This window comes from Kogia breviceps, chromosome 3 (assembly GCF_026419965.1).
Source record: "Kogia breviceps isolate mKogBre1 chromosome 3, mKogBre1 haplotype 1, whole genome shotgun sequence".
NCBI classification, from domain to species: domain Eukaryota; kingdom Metazoa; phylum Chordata; class Mammalia; order Artiodactyla; family Physeteridae; genus Kogia; species Kogia breviceps.
Window position 1 is genome coordinate 24,203,218 of NC_081312.1, and position 14,531 is coordinate 24,217,748.

The following is a 14,531-nucleotide window of genomic DNA, read 5'->3' on the forward strand; positions in this document are numbered from 1 at the left end:
AAAAAGGGTAATATGGATTCATGACAAGGAGAAGAAAAGCATTTATGAAGGGCTATATTCTGGGGAGGGGGGGAAGAGAACCTTCAAACAAAGCATGAGTATGAAGAGTTGTGTACACATGTACAAGGAATTTAAGTTCAGTTTTCTGTGTTAGGTTTGAAAGAAAGTAAATTCAAACCAGTAACTGTGGTGAACCATACCCTTCAGGGAAAAAAGAAGTGACCATTGTTTCTAGAGAAGCACAGTGCTCTTTTGCCTAAGATGCCTCAACTTAGGATGAGCTACACTGATCATGTGCAGAAAGGAGCCAGGAGGCAGAAGCAGAGTCTTTTAAAAAAGCACACCTCCCAGATTTTCGTGACAGTTTAAAATGCAAAAATAATGCTTCTAGGAATACACCTGGGATCTATGACTGTGTGTGTGTGTGTGTGTGTGTGTGTGTGTGTGAGAGAGAGAGAGAGAGAGAGAGACAGAGAGGGAGAGAGAGAGAGAGACAGAGAGGGAGAGAGAAAGAGAGACAGAGAAAACCTGTTCATCTCTCTCTTCATCCCCTTTTATCTCCCTCCACCTCCATTTTTCCTTCTAAGGTGTGAGACCTGTCATAGTTGGCCTTCTAATCTTACAAAACAACATCTAAAAAGGAAAAAAAAAAAAAAAGTTGTCTGTTTAAAGGCAATGTGCATTTCCCCAGGACCCCACGGGGCTGAATATTCCTTCTATCTCTGGCTCTCTCTTACCTTGAAATAGACAGTTAAAAACTGACCCTATCTTCTCTTCTGTGAGCTAGCTAGGAGGTCACATTTGTTTTCGTTTTAGTTGTGGGAGGGGTTATTTTTTCTTTCTTCTGTTGTTTTTCAGAGAACTTGACAGCGGGCTACTGGTGGTGGTTTCAGGTGGGGAGGATGGTGTAGGGAGGGGAAGGTGAGGGGGACAGGGGAATGCCAGTCCCTGCAGGCTGCTCAGTACACTCTGTTCTCAAGGCTGTTTGCTATGCGGGCCGCAGGCTTTGGGCCTTTGAAGGGTTGAATACCATCTTTTGATTTACCATGGCTGATGGTGGGGAGGATTGGAAACTCAAGAACACCCACAAAGATCTAGCAAAAGAGAAAAACAAAACCCCAAATAACCAAACACACACATACACAAACCAAAGAAAAACCAAGAGACACACTGACAACAGAAATCAAATGTGCTTGGAAAAGAAAAAGGGCATAGTGTTGTAAAAGCTGCAACTTGGAAAAAAAAAAAAAAAAAAAAGAGAGAGAGAGAGAGACACAACTAAACAAGCCACTGCTCAAAACAGTCTTCTGTGCCCTAGAGATTTTTAGGATTGTCGTATAGGCATTTTTCAAGAGTGACCCGTTGACCTGACAGCAGGTAAGACTGGTATTGATTTCCCACCTTCCCACCGGCCACGTGGGGTTGTGTATCGTCCTGCATCTGATACATTTGTCCATCATGTCTTCTCCATGCCTCTGACAAGCCATTCCACTGACATCTTTATGAAGGAGTTGTGTATCTAAACATATTCTACACAGCCAAACAAATCAGAGGCTTAGAAAGTTTGAGCTCAGCTGTATCACTCATCCTTGTCAACACAGGGCACTGACTTTCTACTGAGTAAAATCAGCAAAAATAGAGATTGCTTTTTTTTCCTTCCAAAAACCAAGAGGTCCTCACTCTCCATAGAAGATTGATTAGAATCCAGTCAAGAAGGTCAGCAGCCTGAGAGGATGTGAGGCCATAAAAGAGGGATTTCCAAAGTATCATTATAGGTAGTTACAGTAGAAGAACATTAGGTCCTCTCTCAATAAAGCTACAAATTTGAAACTGTCATAATTTTTCAACACTAAGGAAAAACGGGTATGTATTATACAAGAACAGAGTAACTGGTAACAGTGTGACTTAATAATTTTTATAAAAAGGGTTGTCTAGTGAGGGTAGGAATGTCAGGAAGGAAGCAGGGATACATATGAGGAGCCACACCATCCTTCCACGTGTCAGAGACTCTAAACGTATAGAATTTTTCCCCGACGGGACAACAGAAGTTATGTGACTTCTGCTCCCCACTAGGAGAAAGTAAATATAAGGAGACACTAGTGTCATCAAGGCCACCAGAATCTCCCATGTGAACAGTCCTTGTGGAGCTTCACACAATGCATTTCTCAGCCCACTCACATGGCTTCATTCTCTCAAACACCACCCTCCCATTTTGCTTCCATCTCATGCCCTGTCCCAGTCCTCTGCTTTGACTGTTTTGAGTGGTGACCAAGGCGTTGGACTTAATGGGAATGTGACTGATCAAAAGATGGACCAAAGTAGCGTGTTTTACACAAAGCTCAACGACTCAAAAAACCGAGAAAGGAAACTTAGAAAGCAAATCTTCTAGTAAAGAAACCACCACTGTCAGAAACCAGAAACCGACATCAAAACCTCATGCAAAAACAAGGAGAAGGTGTTTGTTGCTGTTGGGATTTATCCTTGGCCTATTGAACAAGAGGTGAGCGGCTACATTTCAAGAAACAAACAAAGAGTTCAGTCAAACCAATGAAAATCAGAAAAGAAAGGGAAGACAAGCCCAAACAGAGTGGCAAGAGGGGACTTCATACGATACCTAAGTTAACCATGAGCTTGACGCGCCCCCCGTCCAGCTCCAAACGCAGGGTGTCAGCAGAGTCCCTGGAGGTAGTAGCCACCAGCAGCCCGTAAGCTCGCTGGGACATGAAGCGGAAGGACACGTCCTCTGCCTCGGTGTGCATGACCACGGGCATGACGATCTTCATGTACATGCTGCCGTCGTAGCTCAGGATGGACGCCTCTGCAGAGAAGAGAGGGGGGGATCGTCAGGATGAAGGGTGCCAGGGTCTGCCTGTGCTTCCAGGGTAAGCAGAGTAGAAGGAGAGGGCACCAACTTAGGAGACAGGTGGCCTGTGCTTGCTAGACCTCCACTGCCCCTTTTAAGCTGTATGCAGACCCCTTAAACTCTGAGGTTCTATGTCCTCATTTGTAAAAGGCATCTGATGGCACTGGTCCCTGCCCCACCACGCTCACTGACTTGTCAGTGGTACCACTTGACATAATGGATGTGAAGGCATCTTGCAAAAGTGAAAATGCCCTCACAGATGGTAGTGATTCTGTATGCTGTAGACACGACAAAGAAAAACAAGACACTAAACAAAATTTGAGACCTGTAAATAGTTCATGAAGAACGGGGGGGAAAGCAGCAGTTTATAACCACCACAGCGGACGAATACATACTCGCCAGAGTGCTGCTAGAAAAAGAAAAGAGCGGCAGCACAGCCAGGCCCCGTAACATCTCCAGTGGCCAGGCCTTGTAGAAGTTTGCTTAGCCCGTTTAAAGAAGATCGATGGGGCCAGGGCCAGAACAACAACAACAAAAGCTAAGGACACCTTTGGGAACCAGACATTTTACTTTTATTCAAATAGCACTTTTATAGGAAAGGAAGAAGCTCACTCTTATTTGAAACCTTCTCTAGTCCAAACATTTTGGTTATGAGCCCTCCACCCCCTCCAATATGTTATCTCATTTAATGCCACAACGTGGGTCTATCATTCCTACTTTTGAACAGAAAACCGAGGCTCTTAGGGGGAGCAGGTTACCATCCCTAAGTCACACAGTCTGGATTTTAACCCGGTATATCCAATACCAAGTCCAGGGCCTGTTACGTAGCACCATGTTGCTCAAAACGTGAATTTGTTTAATCATGTATTTAGCAAATATTTTAGAGAACACAGGAAGAGAATATCACTCACATTCCTATGAAGCCATCTGCCACTGAACTCAGCACCTGGCACTGAAAAGGTCCTTACTAAATATTTGCTACATTCCGATATGCACTATGGAGGGTACAAAGGTGAAGCAGACGACATCCCCTGTCCTGAAGGGAGACTAAGCACATACAAATAACTACTAGAATATAAACATGGCTAAATGACCCAGCAAAGATACATTGATAAAGCCAGGAGCATTCAGAAGAGAGAGGCTTTAGCATATAGGTGAGTAGAATTGATGTGGTAAAGTCTGAAGCTGGTCTTGACAGATGAGTGGGGTTTTTGTTTTTGTTTTTGTTTTTGTTTTGTGCCAGGTGGGCCTCTCACTGTTGTGGCCTCTCCCGTTGTGGAGCACAGGCTCCGCGGCCATGGCTCACGGGCCCAGCCGCTCCGCGGCATGTGGGATCTTCCCGGACCGGGGCACGAACCCGTGTCCCCTGCATTGGCAGGCGGATTCTCAACCACTGCGCCACCAGGGAAGCCCCAAGAGTGGGGTTTTTAATGAAACAAGTGATGGCATCAGATTTCACAGGTAGATAAAACAGTATCTCTATACACAAAAAGGAAAGAAGAGGGGTATGCTCAGATAATAACAAACTTCAATTTAACAGAAGTGTCAAGCATATTTAAAGAATAGTTATACAAAGGTGCTTTGAGATTAGAATAAAATTAATGGACTTTGGTAGATAATGGCAAGGAAATGAATAGTTTTAGATTATGAGGTACCACAATATGCTCATTTGTGACTATATACCAGGCACTCTTCCAGGTGTTGAGGACATGACAGTGAACAAAAGAAACAAACATCTTCTGTCCTCATGTATAAAAGGCATAGGAGGGCTTCCCTGGTGGCGCAGTGGCTGACAGTCCGCCTGCCGATGCAGGGGACACGGGTTCGTGCCCCGGTCCGGGAAGATCCCACATGCCGCGGAGCTGCTGGGCCCGTGAGCCATGGCCGCTGAGCCTGCGCGTCCAGAGCCTGTGCTCCACAACGGGAGAGGCCGCAGCAGTGAGAGGCCCGCGTACCGCAAAAAAAAAAAAAAAAAGGCATAGGAACATGGAGAGACCAGGCAGACCAAATGGAAAGTTCTCAAAATAGTACATCATCATCATACACCCAACCTTATTTACACAACACACAAAAGGTCCATGAAAAAAATATAAATACACCTGTCATTCCTGGGAATCAACCTTCACCTGGGTAAAATCCATGACATGCTCATAGTTGTATATTGTAATGTGCAAACTCTAAGAGGATCACAGATAAAGGTGTGAGTTACAGATACCATCAAAATGAAAAACATATTTTGAAGATCTGTTCTCAGATGAGAAGCATTATCTAAATGTAACATATGCTCAAGATGTAAAAGAAACGTTTATCTCCTGAAAGAGCAGAATCAAAAGATCAATAACAGTAGCTAAAATTTATTGAACACTTACTATTTGCCTGGTGCTTTCTAGGATTTTATATGCATTAAGATGGCACTTAATCCTCACAAGTACATCGCGAAGAAGACAATATTATTATATTTTATAGATACCAGGTCACGTGTCCAACAAATGGCAGAGCTGGAAGTTAAATGTAGGCACTCCGATTCTCATGGCTGTATACATAATGATTCTGCCAAATTGTGAGAGTTATACCAGGAGCACACCCATGTTTCTTAGCACATAAAGTACATCTATCATGCTTCATGGCAGACTGTGGTGTTCTTGTGTGTGTGAGTGCATATATATATATACATACATGCCATTATTTAAAGTTGTATTTTATGAACATATACAATTATATAGAGATGATATGTATTTCTAAATAATATATTGTTATATATTACTAGGCACAATGCTGTGTGTTTGTGTAATTATGAACACCATTAATTATTACTATGTACCTTCTACTATAGACACCCACACAAAAATACACTCCTTTTTAAAAGATGTTAGGGTATTCAGTGAGCCATGAGATGGTTGTTTTGATGCATTCAACTTAAATAATTCCAAAACTAATGGCCACTTTTATCTCTCTGGATATGTATAGTGGCAGAATATATGCATAAATGAATGTATCTTTATGTCAATATTGGTAGTGTCAGAGAACAAATGTCAGGTGGATATGTAGTTAAACACCTAATGGTACAAAATAAAGTATGTATCTCAATGTATACCTTTGTGTGTATCTTGGTGAGTATGTTCTACTATTAACATAGTATTTTTAAGGGGAGGGTGATGAAGCATAAAACGTAATATAGGAATCAGCTGAAACAAAATTTGTTTCAGAATTCATATTAATTTTCTTAGAAGATTTCAAACACAATCGGTACCATGAATGGAATACTATTCAATGGAAAATAAGTCTAAATAAGGAAAGTTATTTGATCTAAAAACTATCAGATTATCGAGTGTTGAAAGACCACATCATGAAATGCTGACATAATAGTACTTACACAGTTCTCCTTTTACAAATTTATTTATTTATTTATTGGCTGCGTTGGGTTTTCGTTGCTGCGTACGGGCTTTCTCTAGTTGAGGCGAGCAGGGGGCTACCCTTTGTTGTGGCACGTGGGCTTCTCATTGCCGTGGCTTCTCTTATTGTGAAGCACGGGCTTTAGGTGCGCGGGCTTCAGTAGTTGTGGCACACGGGCTCAGCAGTTGTGGCTCGCGGGCTCTAGAGTGCAGGCTCAGTAGTTGTGAGGCACGAGCTTAGCTGCTCCGCAGCATGTGGGACCTTCCTGGACCAGGGCTCCAACCCGTGTCCCCTGCTCTGGCAGGCACATTCTTAACCCCTGCGCCACAAGGGAAGTCCCCAGTTCTCCTATTTTGTTCCTCTTTTCCTCCTTTACTACTTCCTTTTGTCTTAAGTGAATATTTCCTAGCATATTATTTTAATTCCTTTGATGGTTCTTAACTAAATAACCAAGTAACTAAGAGCTACTTTCTTAGTGGTTGGTCTAGGGCTCACAACATACATCTTAATTTATCAGAATCTACTTCATATTTATACTAACTTAATTCCAGTAAGATACAGAAACTTTACTCTTACATAGCTTTCTTCTGGTCCTCCTTTTTGTGTTATTATTGTTATTCATATAATGTCTCTATATGTTTCAAACTCAAAAATACATTGTTATAATTATTGCTTTATAAAAACTTCTTTTTATGAAGTGAAGAAAGGAGAGCTCAGATATATTTATAGAGTTTTTTTTTAAATAAGCTTATTATTTACCATGTCTGTCTCTCTTCATTTCTTTTTGTGGATTAGCGGTACCATCTGGTGTCATTCCCTTTCTTCAATGTAGCTTCATTCATTTTTTATTATCAAATATATTACAATTCTATATGTTATTAGGCCCAACAATACAATTTTATAGATTGTTTTATGCAATTGCTTTTTAAATCAGATAAAAGAAGAAAAAGAAATGTGTGATTATACTCTTTTATCATTACCTACATAATTACCTTTATTGGAGCTCTTTGTTTTTTCATGTAGATTCAAATTACTGTCTGCTCTCACTTCCTGAACTTCTTTTAGTAGTTCTTATAAGGCAGGTATTCTAGCAATAAATTGTTTTTTTGTTTACCTGGATACATCTTTGTTTCACTTTCACCTTTGAAGATGATTTTGTTGGCTATAGGGTTCTTAGCTGATGTTACATTTTTTTCAGCACTTTCAATGTTAACTCACTGCCTTTGGCCTACATTGTTTCTGAAGAGACATCAGCTGTTAATCTTATTGTGGGCCTTTGTATATGATGAGCCACTTTTCTCTTGCTGCTTTCAAGATTTTCTCTTTGACTTTCAACATTTCTATTATAATGAGTCTGGATGTGAATGAATTCCTTTGTACTGATCCTACTTAGAGCTCACTGATGTGTAAATTAGTGTTTTTCCTCAGATTTAGGAAATCTTCAATCATTAATTCTTTAAATATTTTTTCTGTCCTATTCTCTCTCTCCTTTTTTCCAGGACTGCCATCATACATATGTTGGTACTCTTAATGATGTCCCATATTTCTCTGATGCTTTGTTTATCTTCATTCATTTTTCTTTCTTCTATTTAGACTGTATAATCTCTACTGATCTATCTTCAAGTTTGCAGATTCTTTTTTCTGCTAACTCACATTTACTGTTGAGCCCCTCTAGTGAATTTTTCATTTAGATTATTGTGCTTTCAAGCATTTTAGATAGATAGATAGATAGACAGAGAGACAGACAGGGATAGACAGGTAGGTAGGTAGATAGGTAGATAGATAAATAATCCCCGAATGATAGAAATTTGGGAATTGAAAAGTTGAAAAATAGATATATAAATATATATAATTTTAATCTCTTTATTAACATTATCTATTTGATAAATCACTGTTATCTTATTTTGCTTTAATTCTTTAAGCACAGTTTCCCTTAATTCCCACAGATCCCTTTGAAAATATTTATAACAGCTTTGGTGTAGTTGTCAGCTAAGTGCAACATCTGGGCAGTTTCTATTGCCTGTATGTACTCCTATGTATGGGTCACACTTTCCTTATTTGTGTATGTTTCACAATTTTCTGTTGAAAACTGGACATTTTAGATAACAGACTGTAGCACGTCTGGATACTGCTCTCCCCTCCCTGACAACCACCAGGGCTACTTCTTTCTGTTTATTCATTTGTTTATTTGTTTAATGACTTGGCTGAACTAATACTGTGACATATTTTCCCAGCAGTGTGAAGGCTCTGATGTCCTTGTTCAGATATTTTTCCATTTTTTATCTTTTAGCCTGTCTTCCTAGGTGTTGTCCACTTATTGCTCAACTATTATACCTAAGCCCCCTTGGTCAGTTAATTTTTACTCATTATCTGGTGGATTTGTGTGACTTGGAGACTGCTTTCACAGTTCAGTAAGCTTAAGACTTTGCCTCACGTTCAGCCAGGGACTAGTACTTGGAAGTTGCCCCTCCTGTCACTCCTGAGTCGGTGCAGTCTTGGAAATACGCACAGTCCCCCAGCTCACCAAGGATAAGTGTGGTTTTAGCTTTAAGTCTGGTCTCCTAGGGGTATCCCCTGGCTAAAAGCAGCTTATGGTTCAGTCAGTTAAGAGGCTGTACTTAAGCCCCTTGAGCCAATAGGCTCTTCCTCTTACTGATGGATGTATGTGTAGCTTGGTAATACTTTCAAATATTCCTCATCTCCTCCTCTAATTAGTTCTGAGTGAGTGTATCACAGAAAATGTGTACAACCATCTAGACCTCCATGGCTTTCTCTAGGCCGATTCTCTTTGCTAAACTTCTGACATTAGCAAACTTCTGGTCTGCCATTTCACTCATTGCTACTAGTATCATAGATCTACCTGTCCCTTTAGAATGGACAGTGACCAAGATCACCATTATTTTCAAAAGTCCTTTACCCATGAACTTCTCTAATCCTTGTTCTAAACAGTCAGGCAGAGTTGTAGAGCTCTTCATCCTAATAACTTGCATCTACCCCAGAGCAGAGCCTCTGTGCCACTACACAACCCAGCTGTGTGCAGAAACAGTGGCCCACTTCTCCCTGAGTGACATTCCCATTCTAAAAGTGGGCATGGGAGGAAGATGATAGGTCCTAGTCTTCTCAGCTTGTCCCTCCTAACATGAAACATGACTAAGCTGGGGCAGGGACAATTGGAGCCCCTATATTCTTGACATGCCAAACCTGGGATAGAGCTTCTGCTGTATGAATGCAGATTTAGTAAGAGAAGTGAGCCCTCTTCTTGGCTGTGCCTACCAGGAATATTGCTTCTGCAATATGGAACTGGGGAGAGTTGAGAGGCACCAGTAGCCTGACCATCTGAGGTGAAACTGTAGTCCTAGTGTAACTGGTTGGAGAGAGAGATCCTGTCTTCTTGGCCACAACCACGTGGAATGAAGCTTCCAGAACAAGGAGCAGTGTTGGGGTAGGAGAAGGGAGCAGGTTGTGGTTTAAATACCGTAGCTCTCACTTTTCTTAGTGAGATTTAGTAGATCTCTTAAATAAATGTTTCTCCATTTGTTGTATGTCCTTAGAACAATTTTCAGATATTTTAAATGTTTGTGTGTGTTTTAAGAATTTTCACCAATTAAACGGTTGTTTCACTGGGGAGATCTGCTAAGTTCCTTGTCCAGCCATTCTAGAGTTCCCTATTTTGATTATTACAAATGTCTTATATATCTTTTCCCATAAAATTCCTGGACTCCAGATTCAGGTGAGGTTCCCTGGTTGGTAACACTTTGCATTTGTTGTTGCACATCCCTCCTGGAGAAATTAAGCACACGTTTTGTTCACCTCAACTGGAAGAGTACTCTTGGAAGCGTGGGCTTGTTTTCCTCCAGACTTCGCCCTTTGCTGATTTCACTCTGTAAATTTTGCTGTAATAAACCATGACCATGAATATAATATCTCGATTCCTGTGAGTCCTTCTAGAGAAATATTCAAATTGAGAGTGGTTCTGGAGACCTCTGATACCCACATACAGTTGTCCTTAGTGTACTGGGGGATTGGTTCCAGGACCCCTTGTGGACAACAAAATCTTTGGATGCTCAATCCCTTATGTAAAATGGCACAGTATTTGCATATAACCTACAAATATCCTCCCATATACTTAAAATCACCTCTAGATACGTACAATACCTCATACAATATAAACGCTATGTAAATAGTGTTAAATACAATGTAAATGCTCTGTAAATAGTTGCCAGTGTGGCAAATGCAAGTTTTGCTTTTTGGAAATTTCTGGAATTTTTTTTTTTTTTTTCGGTACGTGGGCCTCTCACTGTTATGGCCTCTCCCGTTGCGGAGCACAGGCTCCGGACGCGCAGGCTCAGCAGCCATGGCTCACGGGCCCGGCCGCTCCGCAGCATGTGGGATCTTCCCAGACCAGGGCACGAACCCGTGTCCCCTGCATCAGCAGGTGGACTCCCAACCACTGCACCACCAGGGAAGCCCCAATTTCTGGAATTTTAAAAATATTTTTGATCTAAGGTTGGTTGAGTCCATGGCTGTGGAACCCAAGGATATTATCAACTGTATTCTTTGTTCTACATTCATAATGCGTATGATCATTATGTGTTTGTTGTATATTCAAATATGGTCACTATTCTCACCATGCCTTTTGTCACAGTTTCTCCATTTCTGAGTAATTTTATTTCATCTTTTAAGTGCTTGGATTTTATGGTAACACCTTTTTATTTTATTTTGTTTTTTTGTTGTTTTTTGTTTTAAACATACCCATCAGTTTATTTCTTTTTTTTTAACATCTTTATTGGAGTATAATTGCTTTACATTGTTGTGTTAGCTGCTGCTGCATAACAAAGTGAATCAGCTATACGTATACATATATCCCCATATCCCCTCCCACCTTCCCTATCCCACCCCTCTAGGTGGTCACAAAGCCTATGGTAACACCTTTTTAAAAAGAACTCACTAGTAGTATTATTACCAAAGTTTGTTCATATTTGTGCAAGTCTATTTGTGCTCTTGATATTTGAATTGCATTGTGGTTGTGTGTAATTCTTGAGTCTCACTTCATTTCATGCAGAATTTTATACATATTGTTCTTGAGATTGTATAATGCCAACATTTCCTCTCATAGGTGGTAAATGATGTAAATTTTGTATAAATGCCTAAAGAATATTATTTTATTCCTTGAAGCCCAATGACATAATCAATACACATCTCAGTGTTGAATATACTATATCTGATTTTCTTAGAACCCATCATGCTATTTTGAACTTTACAGAATCAGTTATTTATATTAAGAATAAATTTCTGGTTTGATGCCTTCAGGTAATCTCTTTGTTAAAGTACTCAGTTTTTCTGTTTCCGAGGTCCAATTATCTTGTCTGTCCTCCATATCTCTTAGTTTCTTTACTATGGATTTAGGCTCTTTGACTTTTCATCAGCATTCACTGTGAAGCATTTTCCTTCTATCAATACATCAATATTTAGCCATGTATTCTCTGCCCCCTTGTTGTTACTAATTATTTCAAATAAGTTATGTGATCATATTTTGGCTCTCAGATATTCCATATACAGTCTCTCTTTTCCATTCACTCATTTAATTTATTTTTACTTTTTCTTTGAATTTGTGTACCATTAATTAAATTCTCTTAAAATATTCTACAGTGCAAATGAGCTACAGACTATACAGCTCATGGGAAATTTTTCTGTCCTTTGGTTTGTTTTCTTCTAGATCAAATTCCTTCAGTTTTCTAAGCTATACCTATGTTTTTTTAAATTTTATTTGCCTGATGTTTTCTGTTTGCACTGTCATGTCATTGTCTTTCCTGCTCATACTCAGGTGGCTCTGTCCAGAGTTTCTAGTTGTTCACATATAGTTTCAGTGACTTACTGAAACTGACTTACTTACTGACAGAGTCATCTACAGTTTAATGACTTCATATTTTTAGTTCTACGTACTTGTTTTTCCTGAAGGCTGAGAGATAGCAATGTGGAAGGAAATGGATGGGAGAAATGAAGAGCTCAGCCGAGACTGTGTGTAACCTTCATTTAGCTTTCAGAGCTGTGCTGTCATTTCTGAAGCTTTGTTAAATGTCCTCTACTTAAACACAGCCCACCTAGTTGAAGAGTACATCCCAAGGCCATGGTGGTGGAAATGATACATTAGAACTTTTGAGCCCTTTAGCCCTGCTGACATCTCTTTTGAGCCTCAGTCCTGTTGTTTCTGTTACATGCATTTGCCTCTTACAGATATGCCCATTACTCTTCACTCAGATAAGAACATCTACTCGATCTATTTCTTTCCCTCTATAAAGGTATTTTAGGGATAATTCTCAATATTTTTTTAATTAACTAGATAGTACTGTACCCGAGGAACACAGCGGGGTTGGCAGCCTCATCATGGTTGACCATTCCTCTTAACTTGGCTTCAGAATCATTTATCCTGCTCCTATTTTTTGAGACTTATGACACTGAGTTGTGCCTCTTTCCTTACTTACGGCTGATGACTATTTGGCTGGTATATACCCTTTTCTGTTTAACTTGAAATAGAGAGTTTCTGGTAGGCAACTTTCCCCTACCATCTTCCTACTTCTTTTCATAATCAAATTATTGCATCTAACACCAAAGGAACAGATAGGAAATAATCAAAACTGAGGGTTCTTTAATGTGATTAGAAGCATATGTTGTTTTAGATGTGATGAGGTCCTAATCAAGAATATAAGTGAAAATTATAAGAAAATTGACTGTAGAAAGCAAATGGTACAGAGAAGTTCTTCTTGCCTACACAAACTTGGAAGTGACACCATTTACATTTCCTACAGTTTTAAAGGAGAAAAGCCAGATTGGTAGGCATGGACAGGGAAGGGATAAAACAAAAGCACTAGACAACACAATCGATGTAACGCTGCTAACGAATGCAAGGGGTCCCTTGACATCAATACAGTACTATGAGCAACTAGCAATGTGCTTTCATGTAGTAGACTTCCCAGGTCTCACTTTGCACTTAGCATACCAAGCAGACTTCGTAGCACTATCCACCGGCCCTTAAGCCATCTACTGTAGAGAGAAGATACTCTCATGGCCAGCCTTGTAAGCAAAGTACCAATAAACAATCACCCACCTCACCATCTTCTCTTTTTGTACCTTCAAGACATCCTCCTGCTCACTCATGCAGCTACTGGCCTCATACACTCCCTAAGTGTGTTTTATTCTAACAAAGCTTCCAAAATACACAGATTGCTTCCTCTCTACCCAAACTGGGCTGATCTTAAACACTGTGCAAATCTATGCAGGAATGCCCACCAGGTTCTAATTCTGTATTTTGCAGCAGCAGGAGCAACATACATTTCTAGGTCTGAGCAGACCCAACGGTAGCCAATAGTTCCAGGGGATCAAAACTGATATGAGGTGATGTCCTCCCTCTCATGGACAAGGCTGAGAAGAAGTAACTTTTCACATTCTCAACATCATGCTGCCATTACATACAGTTCGATTGCCTTCCCATCCCCAAACAATTAAAGCACTCTAAAGCCATGACAGAAGCATTCTCTTTAGTCATGACAACCCAAAATATCTCCAGACATTGTCAAATGCCTTTTGGGGGAAAAGATCCCCATCCCCAACCCAGGTGAGAACCACAATGATGATCCCATATGGGCTAGAGTATACGGATTGGAGTGATAAAGTTAAGATTGAAGGGAGATGCAGAGGGTCCATTATAAAAGAGCTAATAAGCACAATTAGGAAGTTTGGATATTAGTTAACATAAGAGGGTTTTGAAGACAGGAAGTGACAGGATAAGACTTGCTTTTTAGGCTAACTCTGGTGCTGTCAGGAAGACAGAATGGAAATGGTAAGAGATTAGATGCAATCTTACCCAATTTTCCTCCAGATACTGTTGCTGCTGCTTTATTTTGCAAACGTATTACAAAATTTCAAAAGAATATTTATAAATTATGGTGGTATGTTTCTTAGAATTGATCTGACTCTTTGAGTCAATTCAAGAAAGCTCTATCATGCAGGGCTGTAATTACACATATGTAATTACACCTATTCAGAATCATTGCTCAGTGTGCTGTCACTCTGAGTATATAAGCTTGGAGTTAGAAAATTTGGGTAGAATCCTAGATCTGAAAATTATTATTTTATATATATATATATATATATATATATTTTTTTTTAGCCACGACTTGGAGGTAGAAAATTCACTTAAAATCCTAGATCTGCAAGTTATTTTATTTTTATTTTTATTTTTTTGGCCTCAACGGCATGTGGGATCTTAGCACATCAT

At 40.0% G+C, this 14,531-nt stretch overlaps 1 protein-coding gene across 27 annotated transcripts in view; it reads right to left on the reverse strand.

Annotated features, from left to right (window-relative positions):
* The window catches only part of NRXN3 (neurexin 3), a 1,710,573-nt gene that overhangs the window by 1,067,273 nt on the left and 628,769 nt on the right, over window positions 1-14,531 (reverse strand). For all 27 annotated transcript variants that reach the window (XM_067027973.1, XM_067027953.1, XM_059057591.2 and 24 more), the window contains one exon: window positions 2,615-2,818. In XM_067027973.1, the coding sequence (XP_066884074.1) occupies window positions 2,615-2,818 (204 nt within the window). The remainder of the gene's footprint in view (window positions 1-2,614; window positions 2,819-14,531) is intronic.